Genomic DNA, 19,386 nt, shown 5'->3' on the forward strand with positions numbered 1-19,386 from the left:
TGAACAGTTCAATCGTGTAGAAATCATTGGGCTGGAGTGAGGGCTTTCTACATAAACACCACTTTTCTGTTTCCTGCTCCAGATCACGATAAAACCGGAGGATGATATGGCAGTATGGCTGGACGCTTTGTTCATGACAATCCGCAATTGGTTCTTTTTGGCATCTCTTTCGGAAGTGAGGAGTGCCTGATAGACTAGGGTCATTATTAATTCTTGGAAATAGGTTGCATACACGTATAAGTTCTTGACCACCTGGGTATCTCCAACTTGCCCTCAAAAACGTGTCCGGCAATAATCATAATTCCCTACAGGAGACTTTCTCAATACGCTTGAGATAAATGTAGGCCTTATCTGTTATATTATATATATACAGGGTGACCGTGTGACTGTTACAAAATTTAAGGGATGATTCCTGACACGGAAACAAGAAAAAAAGTTCCAATAAACTTTTGTCCAACGTACATAATTTCGGTGCAACGTACAAGGTGCCGAAAGCGTGGGAAAATCACATTCAAAGCTCTATAGCTCGACTATGGTGAATGATAGAGCTAATGCGGCATGGTCACGTCAAAGACACCGAAGCTGCTGTATTCAAAAATGCTTAGGCCGAGATCGTGCAATTCGTGCACAAGGGATTCCCCAAAGGAGCGTAGGGATTCCCGGATAATCTGTCAAGAAAGATGGGTCGAAAAGGATACGGATGAATAGCTGTCCCAGCTGCTAGCAATAACGCGTCTGTACTAAGTCGATATCTCGCACATGCACAAAATGGCGAACAGTTTTATACCTGTCATTTGTGCTTGCATAACGCGCACTAAATAAGAGTGGGAAACATGAAAGGAAAATGTGAATAATTTGGTACAAATGGTAAATACATGATATTACGCTGTCCTATCATTGAACAGACGCTTTTAATAAAAGGTAATAGTCATGAAACGTACTAAAATGTTGTAAAAGGATAACACTATTAAAGTCTTTCTTCCATGTATTGTTGTCATTGAAAACAAATAAACAAAACTGAGCGAAACAATCATAATGCAAAAAAAGGTTGTTTTCTAAAAACAAAAGTCACAAGACTGGGAATAATGTCTTCAATCAATATTTTACAGCAGGATTGAATGCAGCCAAGATCATCATCAATTACCTGTAAACGAGACAAATCTCCCAATTATCCTACAATAGGTGATGGACATGGCGTCCCTCTACTTCAACACAGGCGTTACAGCGTCGCAGTAAGTTCTGACGCATCCGCTGTAACCCAGGAGCTGTTCTTATAGTATCACAGGCAGCGAGTATTCGTGCTAATAGTTCTTCTGCGTTCTCTATAGGCGTTTCATAGACAAGTGTTTTGAGGTGACCCCACAAGAAAAAATCAAGTGGAGGCAAATCTGGGGAACGTGCAGGCCAATTACAAGCACCGCCTCTTCCAATCCATCTGTCACGAAACGTTTGATTCAAATACTCTCGAGCACTAACTGAAAAGTGGGCTGGGGCGCCATCATGTTGAAACCACATCCATCCATTGACGAACACCTAGACGGACATCCTCTAATAACTCTGGAAGTATGTCTCGCAGGAATCTCGTATACACTGGTGCAGTTAATCGTGGTGGTAGTAAATATGGATCTATTATCTGATCACTGATAACACCCGCCCACATATTTATGGCGAATCGGTCTTGGTGGCCCCCTTCCACAATTGCATAAGGATTTTCGTCTGCCCATACATGACTATTGTGACTATTAAATATCCCATCTTTCGTAAAACAAGCTTCGTCGGTGAAAAGCACGTAGGAAGCAAACTGCGGATCAATTACAGAGCATTGGAGAAACCACTCACAAAACCGAACGCGAGGTTGAAAGTCAGTTGGACGTAAGGCCTGAACGCTCTGCGGATGATAACTGTTGCTCGTGTACTACTTTCCAAACAGTATCTTGTGCTACTCCCCTTTCACGTGCTACTTTCCGGGTACTTACTGTTGGGTCTTGGGCGAAACTGTTGGGTCTTGGATCAAGCACTTGTTCTTCAAAGTCCGAAGTCCTTGTGGTTCTTCGTCTTCCTTGGTCGTAGTATTGAGGTTGTAAATTCCCCGTGTCTCGTAAGCGTTGAAAAAGTCTGGCAAACATAGTATGGGCTGGATGTCTTCTTTGTGGATACTTCAGTCGATATAACCTATCAGCTTCTCGACTGTTGCCATTTGCTTGACCGTATACAAATATCATGTCAGCAAATTCTGCTATCGAATACTCCATTTGATCTCACATTCGAACAAGCAAAGCACAAACTGCACTAAGGAACTCGTACGCTACAAACAAACCACATGAAGAATGACTTTCCACAACGCCTTCTAGTAGGGTTATCTTATACTTTCCTTACCTTCGATTGTTTTCTACGACAGAAGGAAGAACAAATGCTTGTGATCGAACCTGCAAACTTCAGGTGATAACACCGTCTGTGAAAACAAAATATCTTCTAAACGATAACAATATGACGACATGTTAAGTATTCTAGACAAAATCTCGGAATCAGTCCTGCAAAACATCGGAAGCAGCGACTAAAACAAACGTCCTGATAAATTGTTTTTCATTGTTCTTTTTCAATGTTCGGGTAACGCACATTACGGCTAATGATAAGAAAGGGATATTTTACTGTTGTTCTCTGGCAGTGGTCACATTAACATGGGATGGCGGAAAAATCCCCCTTTCGTAAAAAGTATCCTCGGCTCGTATCATCAAATAAAATAAGATTTCTGCCTGGAAGAAAGCACCAATATCCTCCGGTTTTTCCCCTTAGTTTTACTTGCTTTCAATGACAAAAATACATGGAAGAAAACAATGTTAGTGTGATGTTTGTACAACATTTTAGTACGTTTCATGATTATTCCCTTTATTAAACGCGTCTATACGTACAATGAACAGGACAGTGTACTATCATGTATTTACCATTTGTACCAATTTATTCATATTTTCTCACTATTATTTAGTGCGCGATATGCAACCACACATGGCACGTATAAAACTGTTCGCCATTTTATGGTTGTGCGAGATATCGACTTAGTACAGACGCATTATTGTTAGCAGTTGGGACAGCTATTCATCCGTATCATTTTCGACCCATCTTTCTTGACAGATTATCCGGGAATCCCTACGCTCCTTTGGGGAATCCTTTGTCCACAAATTGCACGATCTCGACCTAAGCATTTTTGAATACAGCAGCTTCGGTGTCTTTGGCGTGACCATGCCGCATTAGCTCTATCATTCACCCTAGTCGAGCTATAGAGCTTTGAATGTCATTTTCCCACGCTTTCGGCACCTTGTAGCTCCGAAATTATGTACGTTGGACAAAAGTTTATTGGAACTTTTTTTCTTGTTTCCGTGTCAGGAATCATCCCTTAAACTTTGTAACATAGTCACGCGGTCACCCTGTATATATGAAGTTTAACGTTCCACAATTATTCTCCGAGGGGATGCAGTGATTATAACAACCAATTTAATGATGGAAAGAAGAGAACCCGAAAAAAAACACGCACATGGTATTTGTCCACAAAAAGCCCGCTTGGCGCGAGCTGAGAGTGAATCAGATACCCCACGCACCAGAAGTAAGCGCTCTAATGCCACGCCAACCTCATCTAATGTGACAACCGTGTTTCATTCTAATCTTTCCCTTTTTTCCTAAGTATTTTCCGTACAATTTGCGGCAGTTTTCTTATGTATCGCAAAACGCAGAAAGAGAATGTAAATGGGACTCTCTGTATGCATAAGCACGCTAAGACAGCGAATAAGTGACTGGCAGTTGACTGTGTCAGATTTATTTTCTGGGCCATGTCTTGTTGGAGTGGTGGATTCTCTTGGCCTGCCAGTCGACGGATTCCATGAAGCATCTGAAACGACACTTTACTGATAACCTCGAATGGACATTTTATTGGCGAATGTTTCTGCACGACCTCCATTTATGTTTGCTTGGCCACATCTTTAGCTATGGTCATTGCGATGGTTGAATATTTTGCCGACAGTGTTTTTACAATTCAGTTGTAAAAAAAAAAAAAAAAAAAAAAAAAAAAAAAAAAAAAAAAAAAAGTGTGTTGAAAACAGTCACGGTGAACGTAACCTACTCTTCTCAATAATGGTTCACTTACTGCGGTATTTTACTAGCACTAACACGACACTCCGCCTCCTACAAGCTAAAACACCACGCTGATAATAACCCCAGTTTCATGGTTCTAGGGCAACTACACAAGTGACAGCAGTGTTGTCCAATCTGGGATGTGGAAAACCCCTTAGAGGGAACAAATACTTCAAAGGCTGCTCTGGATCCACGTATCAAACACATTTCAAAGAAAAATGCGGCAAGGTTTGAGGCGAGGTATATTGAAAATAGTGGTGGATATGTGAAGCAAGATTCGTGTAATGTGTTATTCATCACTTCTATTGGCTCCAGATTGAACAGCCTTCCTAAAGAAGAGAAGAACTTTAGCATAGGGAGTGTTGTCAACTATTGAGAAAATTGATTTAATACAACTTTAAATTGATCTGATTTAATAGAGCAAGTGTATAAAAGGATAAAAGAAACTTCCTTTGCACGTTCCGCATTAGATTTCTGGTTGAATCCATTGAATCAAGTACTTAAATACATTTTAAAACTCGCATTTACTACGCACAGCTTAAATAGCTGCTAAAAATAAATAAATAAATAAATAAATAAAAATACTGTACATAAAATATTAATAACAATACAGAACAATGAATTATATCCTTTCGAAAGGATATGGAATTATTTTCACTGTCCAAGGTCAGAAAGATTGAAAACACAATCACACAAAAATATAAAACTAAAATAGTACACTACAATTATTTGCTCAATGCTCCATCAGAAAGAAAGGGTAGGACGTCTACTTCTTCCCTTCCAGATTGATGAAGAGTTCAGCGAACACTTATAGTGTTATTATATATATATATATATATATATATATATATATATATATATATATATATATATATATATATATACTTAGTCAATTATAGCTATTCAGCCATAACTGGCAGATCGTTTGCCGTGAACTGAGATCCTTCATACTCCTCGATCCTCGACAAACTTCTTTGTATACATGGTAAAATGTATATTTTAATACTGTCACTTAGATCTATCTGTAAAGAACTTATCTTTCACTTTATTACGGAGTGTTACTTTTCTTCGTGTTGTCATTTTACTGCCCTAACAGAAGCTCTCCATTCTTGATAACAAGGGTAAAATAGCACATTCCATGCATTCAAAACTACTCAGTACATGAATATGCAGTGCTGCCTTGACTAATATTATATATATTACGATTGGATTTGCCGACCTTAGTTTTGACATATATGTACACTGCCTAAGAATTTTTTGGGGACTATCTTGTTTAATGAGACACTAGTACTTTCATATCAAGTGCCTGCTAAATTAAAAACAAGATAAATGCAAAGCATCCACCTTTAGTTTTTAAAATTTATTTTCCAATCTAAGATATTAGCTTTTGCTACCTTTAAGCCAAAGATGCTTTTTGGCTGTTTACGAAAGGAAGGGAGAAGAGGAAAAGAACTGGCGGAGACTACTACTATGCCGAACGAATCTTTCACCACTTAAACTACCAGGCACGATCAGTTTCCTCTGTGTTGCCTAAATAGACAGCTTCTGATAGTTTTTCGTACCGGAAATCCATTTCTCGTGGATACTTTGAGAGAGAAAACACAATTCACATTTCCTTTTAACTAAGTATCATGTGCATATGTTTTTCTATGTCTTTTCTGCATTGTTCTATATTGGTTCCATAATCTTTTCTGCATGTTCCAATGGTTGTGTGGAAATGAAATGAATATTTCGAAATTCTTTCAAGCTTGTTAGCTTACAGTTATATAATGGGATTATTATTATTTTAAATCATCTCCCTTAAAAATGACACGAGACATACGATTTCTCTGGGTTACGTTGAAACTTTCTAATTTTATACAAATAATATTACTATATTAACAACTATATAATCAAAAAGTATATTTTCTTTCTAAATGTCAAACAATTTATCTAAAGTTACGTATAAAATAAGTCCATACGTTCCACAAACAGCATGATTGTAAGTAAAATCTGTAAAATGCACGCTTAATCTAATTGCCTTACCACTATGTAAAGAAGATGCCGTAGCACGGCAGAGCTGATGCTTTAAGTCTTATACAATTTTAACGCCATCACGACTGCATACATAAAGTAGCAACGGATACATTTTTAATGGTTCCACCGAAACAACACGTTTCACTCTATAACACAATTTCTTGTAACAAAAACAAAACAATAAAGAGAAAAACATATGACCAAGAAAGAACTAAAATTCATGAGAAAATAAAAAAAAGTAAATAAATACTTACAAAACTAATGGCAACTAGGAAAGGGAAAATACAAACCCACACCATGCAACAAACGGACAGGAAGAGAAAGAATAGTCCATTTTGTTGCAACAAAGAGAAAAAAAGAAGTACGGAACAGCAACGACACCAAGGCAACTACATTGCAACCAGCAATTATGTATATTCTTAGTTGTGAGAGACCTATCACCTTCCACAACTACAGTCACCTTTTACATTCGTTTGCCTGGGTTCTAAATGATTTAGCCCAGCTCTGCCGTACTGCTGACTGGATATAACTGAAGAATAAGGAGGAGGCGCACCATTTAAACCATCAGAGATTGTTTCAATGTTGAGATCGGCTAGAGTCTTCGGCACAAATTCGCTCTTCGGTCTTGAAGCTGCCTCGTTCTTCCTATAAAAGACAGAGCATAAAAAACATACTTTAGTTAATTATAAAATGTCTCGCGCTTAGCAATTAATTCACAGAATAAATGTGTTTTACACATGCACTTCGATGTTTATTTTGCGTCTTAGTGCGTAAGTAGCTAACATGTATATTTTTAACCGGGTGGTACCGCGTTTGATCCCCCATGAAAACAAAATCTAAGTTAATAAATCGACTAGTGATTTGGTTTCACCTCAAGCAGTATGTGCTATGTCATATAGCCCAAATTTTGAAAAGAAACATTTAAGTTCAATCAACCACAGAATGTTAACTTTTACTTTATTTAAACTCGATTATTTATTTTTCGAACAGTGGTCTATACATAGGTACACGACGAATTATAGCTACTCTAAGCAGCTAGACGACGGAAATTACCTTATCACAATTTTCACCAATTAGGCATAGAAAGACTGTACTATCATTTCTTTCTGGTAAATCTTGATATTCTTATATTTTCGCCACAATCATAATTCATTAGGATCATCCTACAGTGTAATTCTAGTAGGCTTATTGCTTACAGTGTGTAAGTCTTCGAGAAAAAAAAAAAAAAAAAAAAAAGATTGATTTCTCATTTCGTGAAAATAAAGTGTTAAACAATAATCTGCATTATCACATGAAAAAATATTTTTCTACAACTACTGAAATGTGCATAAGATTTACATGAGAACATTGTAAACATATTTTCATATGAAGCAAAACATAAGAAAATAATGATCATAAAATGACATAGTACTATAAAAGTACCCTGTCCTATAGCAGCATAATCCAAGCAGTATTAAAATACAGATACTCAGAAAAATCTTTACTACGAAAGTAAAAAGAACACATAGATTTCGAAGTAGTCATTATAAATATAAAAATAAACTTATCTACAGAAATACTCACGCTGACAGATCGGTAAGAGAAAATTTTATATCAATTGATTCGAAAATAAACAGCCAAAATATACAATGTCTACATTACTTCTAAGTGACTCTGAGTGTACTGCAACAATATAACCTCGAATAACACCTACTGAAGATCACCTGAATAGGCAGTCGTAACGCCAGAAGAACAATTGTTGATGTAGATAATATATCTACATTGCAGATGGATGTGCTACAGTGATCTGTGGAATGTGTTGCATCCAAGTGATTTAAATAAGTTTGCATCATGAGTTCATACTGGGATGTAATATCCCAGTAATGCATTATAGTGTGTTGAAGATGGAGCGCAGACTCAACATAAATATCTGTTAAAAAGAAAAGAAATAACGTGTCGGAGACAATAATCTCCAAAATAATGAAACCCACGGACGCACATCCAGGGTGGATAACGATCCTTTAAAGGTAACTAAAGACATCCACGCACCATCGCCAGTGATCATGGCATCAATTTAAACTATTCCCGACACTACATTTTGTTAATATGGCAGACAGCGCGGTTAACTATTAGTGTTATTACGTATTATCTAGAACCTTAGGAAATGCACTGATAGTTGTGTAAATAAAACGCATCCGTCTTTCGTCAATACGGAAGATTTCATACTTTTGTAAGGTAACGTTAAACAACACGTGGGGCGGCACACCACCACCACCATCACCTCCACCTCCTCCTCCTCCTACTACTACTACTACTAATTATTATTATTATTATTATTATTATTATTATTATTATTATTATTATTATTATTATTATTATTATTATTAAGCAGTTCATTGGCAACAACAGCTTGACAGCCACAAGTGCGCCAAAAATAATACAAAGCACAGTAAATACATTGCATCATAATTATAAAATAAATAGTTTATACATAAAATAATAGTAATAAAAGATACACGTAAATATATCAGGATAAATTAATATCGAGAACTATTCGCCTCTTCTGTTTTCACCCCTCCTATCTTTACATTTGACACCGATTCTTTTATTCCAATCACCACGGCTTTTATCTTTCTAACATTTATTTTAACCTCACATTTTTCACAGCCCTTCCTCAAGTGTTTAACGTCTTACTAATTTTCTTTTCGGATTCGAAGGCCATTACATCTGCAAACTGAACACAACTAATCATTCAACCTCCTACCGAAATACCTGCTTCATTACGTAAGCTCTTGATCACTCTCTTATTTGATTATTAATGAAATATTTGTTAATGAAATATGACCAAAATCGCCTGTCTTCTTCGAAAAAATTGTCCAGAAAGAACCAACAACCAAGAGTTACCATCTCTTCTGAGTTTTTCCTTAAAAAAACATACCATACCATAGGATTGTTAATAGACTATTGATTTATAAAATCTGAAAAAAATTGCGTTATTTTCGACAAATCGCAAATTTTAATTTCAACCTTCATGAAAGTTTATTTGTTTTGAGGTGGTAACAAGAAAATTCGAAAACCTTCCAAGAGAAACTTATGAAAACATTATGTTTAAAATTTGGTCTCGACACGTTGAACGTTATGACCTCTAGACGAATGTATGCTCATATTTACATCGACACGGACGAACGAACGTGCACATATCTAAAAATCTTTTTTACTATCGAGCAAGAATAACGAAGGTAACGAAGGTATCGAGGAGATAACGACGTACGATGATGGTACAAAAACTGAATCCGAGATATCTAAGGATTCTACACGTTTTATGACCGCTGTATAGCGAAAAAGTGATCTTTTGGTGTATGTTCTTCCATTCGTCCCAATGTATATACTTTTGCTTAGAGGCTATACTGTTCAACCTATCTAGATTAAATTGAAATTTAAGATTTTTTAGAGGTTCTTCAGGAGGAGGTTCGAACTTTCTTCTTGCCTCTCAAAAGAGAAGTAGTTTACTGAAGGGTGCAAATAAAAATGTAATTTTATCAAAATTGGCTCTAACGATTTTGTTTACTTTTTTAATAAACGAATATTATCATTAGCAATCTCATAACAGGATGTAAGCTGTTTCTCTGGGAAAAATCTAAGAGGGGAAGTTTACTCTTGGAGGTGAGTTCCTTTCAGACGATTTTCTCAAAAGTGACTCAGACTCATTTGTTTATATTTTATGAATAAATATGCCACTAAAAATCCAACAATACGGCATCAGTCATTTTGCACGAAAATGTCCAAAAAGTTCACTCTTGGAGGTGTTTTTTTTCTTAGGATAATTTTCTCAAAAACTTTTCAGTGGATTTCACTTTTACTTCTTCAATAAATATTTCATTAACAATAATACAATACAGCATAAATACAGGGTGTCCAATATACAATGCAACCCGGAGTTTGGGATAGTAAAACTTTTGAACCGGAAGCGGTACACAAATAATGGTTATAATAAAATGAAGCCTTGTTCATGGAAGAAGGTTTGAACGATTGAAGTACACTAGGAACTACACAGTGTTGAAAGATGTAACCAAAGGTGTAAATTAATTTTTTTACAAGACACGTAAATTGACTCATAACTTATATGTATAGATGTTCTGTCGTTAATTTTCAGTTTGTATAGTTGGAGTAGCTTAGAAACTATGGAATGGAAAAAAGAATTTTTCATTTCCACTGATAATTAATTTGATGAGGCCTCTGTAAGGGGTTACTAGGGTAAACGTGGTTTTCATAAATTAACATTCTGAATTGGCAACAGTGCATCGAAAGGTGTATTAAGGATCTGTCTACATTATGCAATTCCTGAAAACAATTAAAAACAAACTTTGAAATTATCGTGATAAAACTTTTACTTACATGCAGCCGGCAACACTGCTGTTCATTGAATCAAAACGGGGGGTTTCCAGAATCTGCCGTAGAACTGGCAATTCAGTTCGTGATGAATAGCAATGTTGCCGGGTGCATGTAAGTAAAAGTTTTATCATGATAATTTCAAAGTTTCTTTTTCATTGTTTTTAGGAATTGCATAATGTAGACAGATCCTTAATACACCTTTTGATGCACTGAAACATCAGCACTGTTGTCAATTCAGAAAATTAATTTATGAAAACCACGTTTTTCCTAGTAACCCCTTACAGAGGCCTCATCCGATTAGTTATCGGTGGAAATGCAAAGTTCCTTTTTCCACTCCATAGTTTCTAAGCTACTCCAACTATACAAACCGAAAATTAACGACAGAACATCTATACGTATGAGTTATGAGTCAATTTACGTGTCTTGTAAAAAAAAATGATTTACACCTTTGGTTACATCTGGCAACACTGTGTAGTTCCTAGTGTACTTCAATCGTTGCTTCCTAGTTTAAAAATATATGTATGAACAAGGCTTTATTTTGGTATAACCATTATTTGTTTACCGCTTCCGGTTCAAAAGTTATACTATCCCAAACTCCGGGTTGCACTGTATATTGGACACAATGTAGTTCTGCATAAAAATGTCCATAAGGGGATATACTGCTCTTGGTCAATTTTGTACTTATGTAATTCTTTTTTTTTTTTTTTTTTTTTTTTTTTTTTTTTTTTTTTTACAGAAAAGTCTTCAAAGAGGTAGTTTATTCTCGGGGGCAGGTGGGTCAACAAGTTTTCTCGAAACTATTTTCAGTTTTATTGAATTGGTTGAATTTTGTTCATATTTCATACATAAAAGTTTATTTACAGATCCTACAATATGGCAATAATAATTTGCCACCAAAAGTCAACGAAAGATAGTTTGTTCTTAGAGGTTTATATATATATATATATATATATATATATGGAAGTCGAATTATGGAAGTCTGTATATATATATATATATATATATAGAACACGAATTATGGAAGTTTGTATGTATATATATATATATATATATATATATATATATATATATATATATATATATATATATATATATACAGACTTCCATAATTCGTGTTATTTTCAACAGCGCTGGGAGAAGATGAAATTTATACACTATTAATGTAAAATTTGGCACTCTTATTGAGAAATATCTGAATTTTTCGAATTTCTAAAGAAAATAAGAGAAAATTGCTGTTTAGCCCCCCTTTTAGGGATGTAAACACGAAAGTTCATTTTCCTTATGGGAGATTCAATGTTAAATTTTAGAAACAGTTTTCTCCAATAATTATTCGTGAAGATTTTGGAGCAAATGAGTTGTATTTGTTACAAAATGCAAAAACACTCATTCACAAAGCTAGTAAAGCCGTCTCAAACATTATTTTGCAAAGGTCCTCCTTTTGGGGGGAAAGGAGCGTAAAAAGGTGGTGGGTGATATGTTACCAAAATCCCAAAATTTATTTTCGGAATGCCAGTAAGCGTGAGATTAATCACAAATGTCACAGAATTAATGCTCCAATGTCCTTACATGTAAGAGTGACTGATAATGGGGCTACAGCCCCCTTTCAAAAATAAAAAAAAATCACCATAAATATCCTTAGTAGGGACATACGAGAAGAAGGTATTTTTGTTAATTAATGTGAAATTTGGCGTCATTGTATCAAATGAGTATGCGTTTTTAAATCTGGAATGTTATTTTGATAACGAACCGCCTTAGGGGACACAGGGGGCGATGTACTTGATGATGGATCTTTATAAAAATTCAAAATTTTGTTTCGGAAATGCCAGTGAGCGTCAGATTTTTCACCACTGTCATAGAATTAATATTCTAATGCTCCTTGCATGTGCCAGTGACTTATATGGGGCTATAGCCCCCTTTCAAAAATAAAAAAAATCATAAATATCCTTAGTAGTGACATACGAGAAGAAGGTATTTTTTTTAATTAATGTAAAATTAGGCGTCATTGTATCAAAAGAGTATTCGTTTTTCAAATCTAGTTATTTTGATAACGCACCGCCTTAGGGGGGCACAGGGGGCGAAGCACTCGATGGTGGATCTTTATAAAAATTCAAAATTTTGTTCCGGAAATGCCAGTGAGCGTCATATTTTTCACGACTGTCACAGAATTAATATTCTAATGCTCCTTGCATGTGCCAGTGACTTATATGGGGCTATAGCCGCTTCTAAAAAAAAAAAAAAAAAAAAAAAAAAAAAAAAAAAAACCTTAGTAGTGATATACGAAAAGAAGGTATTTTTTGTCAATTAATGTGTAATTTGGCGTCGTTGTAGCACAAAGGTATGAGTTCTTCACATCTGAAATGTTATTTTAGTAACCACTGTCTTAGGGGGGGCACTGGGGGCGAAGCATCAGATGATAGATCTTTATAAAAATTCCAAATTTTATTCCGGAAATGCCAGTGAGGGTCAGATTAATCACAAATGTCACAGAATTAATATTCCGATGCTCCTTGAATGTGTCAGTGACTGATATGGAGCTACAGTTTCCCTTCCAAAAATCATATTAAAAATTCACCATAAATATCCTTAGCAGGAACATACCGGAAGAAACTATTTTTTTAAATCAATTAAGTTAAATTTGGTGTTATTGTGCTAAAAAGGTATGTGTCTTTTAATATGGGATGTTACTTTGGTACCGCACCGCCTTAGGGGGCACAGGGGGCAAAACATAAAATGATGGATGTTTATAAAAATTCCAAATTTTATTCTAGAAATGCCAGTGAGCATCAGATTAATCATAAATTTCCAAGAATTAATATTCCGATGTTTTTTGCATGTGCCAGTGATTGATATGGGGCTATGGCCCCCTTCCAAAAAATCACATAAAAATTAGCCATAAATATTTTAGCAGGGACATCCGAGAAACCATTATTTCTTGTCAAATTAATGTAAAATAATTTATCTTAGTAAAAAAAGTACGTGTTTTTGAAATATAGAATGTTATTTTGGTGACACCGGATTAGGAGGGCACAGGGCGCGCAGCATAAGCATTTGAATCTTTATTAAAAAATCCAAATTTTATTCTGAAAATGTGAATAAGTATCAGATTAATCACAAATGACACAAAATTAAGATTCCGATGCTCCTTGCATGTGCCAGTGATTGATGTGAAGCTACAACCCCTTTCCACAAATCACGATAAATATCCTTAACAGGGACACACCGGAAGAAGCTATTTTTTAAAATCAAGTAATGTGAAATTTGGCGCTGGCGTTTTTTTTTTTTTTTTTTAATTCGGTATAATTTTGATAACGCACCACCTTTAGCGGCAAAGGGGGCGAAGCATAAGATTGTGGATCTTTATGAAAATTCCAAATTTTATTTTGAAAATGCTAATGAGCGTGAGATTAGTCACAAATGTCACAGAATTAATATTCCGATGCTCTTTGCATGTCCCAGTGACTTATATGGGCTACAGCCCCCTTCCAAAAATCACAAAAATTCACAATAAATATGTCATAATTAATATGTAAGTTGTCATTATTGCAAAACAAATATATATATATATATATATATATATATATATATATATATATATATATATATATATATATATATACAATAAACCTAGAAATTACTGTAAATGAATAACTTCTGTCAGTGTAACTGATTATGCATATAGCTTTGTTGTTGTGGTGTCACTGGAATATAATCAAAGAATTTTATATTTTTAAAATCCAATTAGGGCTCTTTTTATAGCAGAAAATCTCACACACAAATCACCTACGTATTTTCTACACACTTAAGCAGAACCATCTAGAAATAGAACACAAAGTGACAATGGAAAACGTAGCAGGAACAAAAGAAAAAAAAATCTTAATGAAAAAGTAAGATTTTAAAAATTAAAAGTAAGCTTTAAGTTTCAATATTGTTTGCTTTATTCGTAAAAAGAAAAAGCATGTATTTTCATTACTTCTTACACAATAACCGTATTATCCAACTTTCCATACAACAACTTACTCATATGTACTGCAGACGTAATACACACGGACACACGGTTGTAATAGAAACAAATGTTTCCCGAGAATTAAGAATCAGTTGCTGGAAATTATTCTTTGTTGAAAACTACTCGTTTTGGCTCTACTATCACTAATTGTTTAAAAAGATCATTAACCTAAGTGTAAAACCGATAAAACCAACTTACTTTTATTCGGCATGCCCTCCTGAACGAGCAAGACATAAATTAATGCGATTTACTAAAGAAACTGTGACACCTTCTCCAACATATCTGGAGTGATCATCTCTATACTGTGGACAATCCTCTGTTTCAAGTCCTGTACACTGTTACATGATTTTTGGTAGACAATTTGTTTTAGGAATCCCCACAAGAAAAAATCGCATGGTGTGAGATCCACACTTCTTGGTGGCCATTCGACACTTGACCCCATAGAAATAATGCGTTCCCCAAAGTTCTCTCTCAAAAGATTTATAGTCGTATTTGAGCGATGCGCTGGCGCTCCATCTTGCATAAACCATAATTCATCACTTTGACCTAAATTTAAACGATCAAGTTCAGCAAATACTTTTTCTCTTAGTAGCTTTTGGTATGATGACGTTGTTACATTTTCATCAAAAAAGAAAGGTCCTATCACCTCAGTCGCAGTTATACCACACCAAACCATTATTCCTCGTTTGTCCATTGACACTTCTGATCTCACGTTCGGCTGTATCGATAACCAATATCTTGCATGTGATGAGGACACAGAATCATTTAAAAAGAATTTTGCTTCATCGGAAAACATCACTTGAAATAAGAACATAGGGTTTTCATTTAACTTCTCGATAAACCAGTTACAGAAATAAACACGATCACCATAATTACTTGCACACAATTCAGAAACCATTCGGACCTTGTATGGTTTTACCTTCAAGTTTCTTAAAATTCTTTGTAGCGTAGTTTTCTTAATATTTAAGCCTAAGCTTCGACGAGCAAGGGATTTCCGCGGTGAACTAATAACAGATAACAACACCTGTCTTTTTGTTTCTTCCGTAGATACACATGGAGATCTTCCTGCACTTTTTCTAGATGCAAGATGGGCAGTGTGAAAACAATTGCTGCGGAACCGTTGTACAAACGGTGAATTTGCATATCGTGTACTTTTAATCCGAGTTCTTTAACTATACGGGATCTTGTTGCTCTTGCAGATTTTTCTGATAAAATGTACCATTCAATTACATTAGCACGCTGATCCTGAGTTAAAGACTGCATGATCGAAGGAGATTACAGTATGAATGCACTCTTAAAGTATACTGGAAACGACAAGTAATTATCAAATGATTAAGCCAGTCTATCCCCGAGATTCACCTACTATGTAATGTCCATTTCCGAAGAAGTCAATCTAACCCAGGTGTTGATTACAGACACGAAATCCTATTGAACTGTCAACACGTTAACTCGTAAATCGTTGGTGTATTGCGATAAGAAAAGGTCTGAAACTGTTGTCAGCACACATGAACAAGAAGTTGAGTCAGGAATTAGAGGGTGTTTTATAAACAAAAGTTTGTTGACATTGCTTAAAATCAGCTTACAGTGGGACGCCAACAAATGATTCGGACGTGTTCCAGTACTTCTTAAACACACATCTCTTAGCATGCATTCTGAATAGGCCAGAGAGAAGCATGGGAAATAATAAAACAAAGTGGTGTGGTTCTTTAAATGATTTTGGGACCGGGAAGGGGAAATTGAATCCCTAAAGTGGTCGCTGGCACATGGAGGTAGCTTCTAAGCATTAATTTTGGTATATTTCCAAATATTTTGACGCTCACGGGAAATAACGAAAAGTTTGAATTTTTCTTACTGCCCATCTTCCCCAATTTGGAGGTTTGGCGTAATAAAACTAGAAACGCATGTACCATCATAGATGAAAGGGGAGGAAGAAGAGGAATGGTATCGTATTTTCTACCTAAAACTGCTAATTTACAGCAAAATTCGTATAAATATAGAGCAAACTGCTTTCCGCATTTTACATTGAAACTCCAGTTAGGCCAATCAAATTTTGAGTAGTCGCCACTAAAAGAGATCAACACATGACCATTATCATATTGTCGCTTTAGCTCTTTTTCTAAACAAACATTTTTCGACAATAATGCCAAATTTCACTTTAATATTAAAAATATTTACCTTCTGCCAGTAGGTCCTTACGTATAAGGAAATTCATCATGAATTTCTATAGTTTTATGAAAGGGGATTGTAGCCTAATATCAGTCACTCGTACAGTCCGCAGCAAAAAACCTGCAACATGACCATATATGTATATTGTGAAACGACGAAGTCTTTTGCTCCAAAACAAGTGTGCAGGGGAGGACGCCGAGGTTTCTCCTGGCGTGATTCATGCCACTTAGACGTTATGTTGATTCCCTGTGCTGTTAGTCGTAGTTTCACAATAAACTTACATGCTCATGTTGTAGGTTCTTTGCTGCGGATTGTACATGGAAATAGCATAGGAGCATTAATTCTGTGCGCCTTGCAATTAATTCCATGCTCATTGGCACTACCAAAATAAAATTTGGAATTTTTATACTTCGGCCCCTGTGTCCTCCAAAGCCAAAAATTAACAACCGCGCCCTTTGTCCCCTGTTACCAAAATAACATTTCAGATTTGGAAAATACATAACTTTTTATTACAATAACGCCAAATATCAAATTAATCGACCAATAGGAAAAAAGCTTCTTCTGGTATGTCCCTGTTAAGGATATTTCTCGTGATTTTTGGTGATTTGTGAAAGGTGGCTGTAGCACCACATCAATCACTGGCACATGCAAGGAGCATCGGAATATTAATTCTGTGTCATTTGTGATTAATCTAATACTCATTCACACTTCCAGAATAAAATTTGGAATTTTTATAAAAAGCCATCATTTTATGTTTCGCCCCCTGTGCCCTTCTAAGGCGGTGCGTTATCAAAATAACATTCCAGATTTGAAAAACGCATACTCTTTTGATACAATGACGCCTAATTTTACATTAATTAAAAAAAATACCTTCTTCTCGTATGTCACTACTAAGGATATTTATGGTGATTTTTTAATTTTTGAAAGGGGGCTATAGCCCCATATAAGTCACTGGCACATGCAAGGAGCATTAGAATATTAATTCTGTGACAGTGGTGAAAAATCTGACGCTCACTGGCATTTCCGGAACAAAATTTTGAATTTTTATAAAGATCCATCGTCGAGCGCTTCGCCCCCTGTGTCCCCTAAGGCGGTTCGTTATCAAAATAACATTCCAGATTTAAAAAACGCATACTCATTTGATACAATGACGCCAAATTTCACATTAATTAACAAAAATACCTTCTTCTCGTATGTCCCTACTAAGGATATTTATGGTGATTTTTTTTATTTTTGAAAGGGGGCTGTAGCCCCATTATCAGTCACTCTTACATGTAAGGACATTGGAGCATTAATTCTGTGACATTTGTGATTAATCTCACGCTTACTGGCATTCCGAAAATAAATTTTGGGATTTTGGTAACATATCACCCACCACCTTTTTACGCCCCTTGCCCCCCAAAAGGAGGACCTTTGCAAAATAATGTTTGAGACGGTTTTACTAGCTTTGTGAATGAGTGTTTTTGCATTTTGTAACAAATACAACTCATTTGCTCCAAAATCTTCACGAATAATTATTGGAGAAAACTGTTTCTAAAATTTAACATTGAATCTCCCATAATGAAAATGAACTTTCGTGTTTACATCCCTAAAAGGGGGGCTAAACAGCAATTTTCTCTTATTTTCTTTAGAAATTCGAAAAATTCAGATATTTCTCAATAAGAGTGCCAAATTTTACATTAATAGTGTATAAATTTCATCTTCTCCCAGCGCTGTAGAAAATAACACGAATTATGGAACAGTTTGTATATATATGTATTTGGAAAATTGTCTTCTATGTTCGTGCATAAACATGGAACATGGGATGGATTTTATCCCCTTTTACCTTCTTATATTTGATAGATTGCAACCCCAAACAATAAAGTTATTTCTGCGAGTAAGAAGGCACATATTTCAACAAAACTGAATCAACTTTACGAGTTATCGTGGAACAGACGGACGGACAGACACACAAATACCAATCGAGTCGTAGAAGCTTCGTTAACGATTGCTTCAATCAATATGACTTAATAATATATATTACATAGCTGTGGTATATTTATAATTTTCTTACATCTATGCATGCATGTCTTTTGCGATAGGAAAGCAGGTTCTAAATATAAAAAAAAAAATTGGTAGGCAGGATTCGAACTCATGCTAAAATGAAAATTATATACTAATCCGTGACGCTAACCACTGAACCACAAAGGTACGACTGATAATTTCCCGTCTGTGTATCTTTCTATCGTGAAATCCTGTGCCCACAACATACTTGAATCATGTATTACCGAGTATATCAGTTTTTTTATTTTATTTTTTATCATCATCATTTATGACCTTTTCTATGTAACGATTAGATATTTACTCTGCGAGAATGTCCAGATAGTCTATTTCTTTTATTGACTATTTCAGATATTTAAGCATGTTATTCTGTGGTAGAATAGAGGGAAGTAGATTTGCCTCTAAGCACAGAACCGAGAAACATAAGTTTTATTTTTTAAGTCGGCCTAAATTTTTGTGACCAGATTTTTCTTAATTTTTCTGTTAGAATTTTCTATCATTTGACTATGTAACACTTCATACCGATTTTTCTCTGGGACTAGTTGTTTAGATTGCCTATCCTACATTGTCTTCATTTGTTGAATGGTAATTGCTAACTTAATTTGTAGCTTACTTGATTCAGATTAGATCTCAATTCAACGTTTTCAGCTTTCAAAAGTCCAATTCAA

At 35.3% G+C, this 19,386-nt stretch overlaps 1 protein-coding gene across 8 annotated transcripts in view; it reads right to left on the reverse strand.

Moving 5' to 3' along the window:
• The window catches only part of EndoA (SH3 domain containing GRB2 like, endophilin-A), a 334,762-nt gene that overhangs the window by 71,052 nt on the left and 244,324 nt on the right, over nt 1-19,386 (reverse strand). For 7 of the 8 annotated variants that reach the window (XM_081733790.1, XM_081733788.1, XM_081733787.1 and 4 more), the window contains exon 9: nt 6,692-6,783. In XM_081733790.1, coding sequence (XP_081589916.1) covers nt 6,692-6,783 — 92 coding nt within the window. Of the gene's footprint in view, nt 1-6,598; nt 6,784-19,386 lie in introns of all 8 variants that reach the window. The other variant, XM_081733793.1, reaches the window with a different exon arrangement.

The sequence above is a fragment of the Thermobia domestica genome, chromosome 12 (assembly GCF_964235325.1).
Source record: "Thermobia domestica chromosome 12, izTheDome1.hap1.1, whole genome shotgun sequence".
In the NCBI taxonomy this organism is placed as follows: Eukaryota; Metazoa; Arthropoda; class Insecta; order Zygentoma; family Lepismatidae; genus Thermobia; species Thermobia domestica.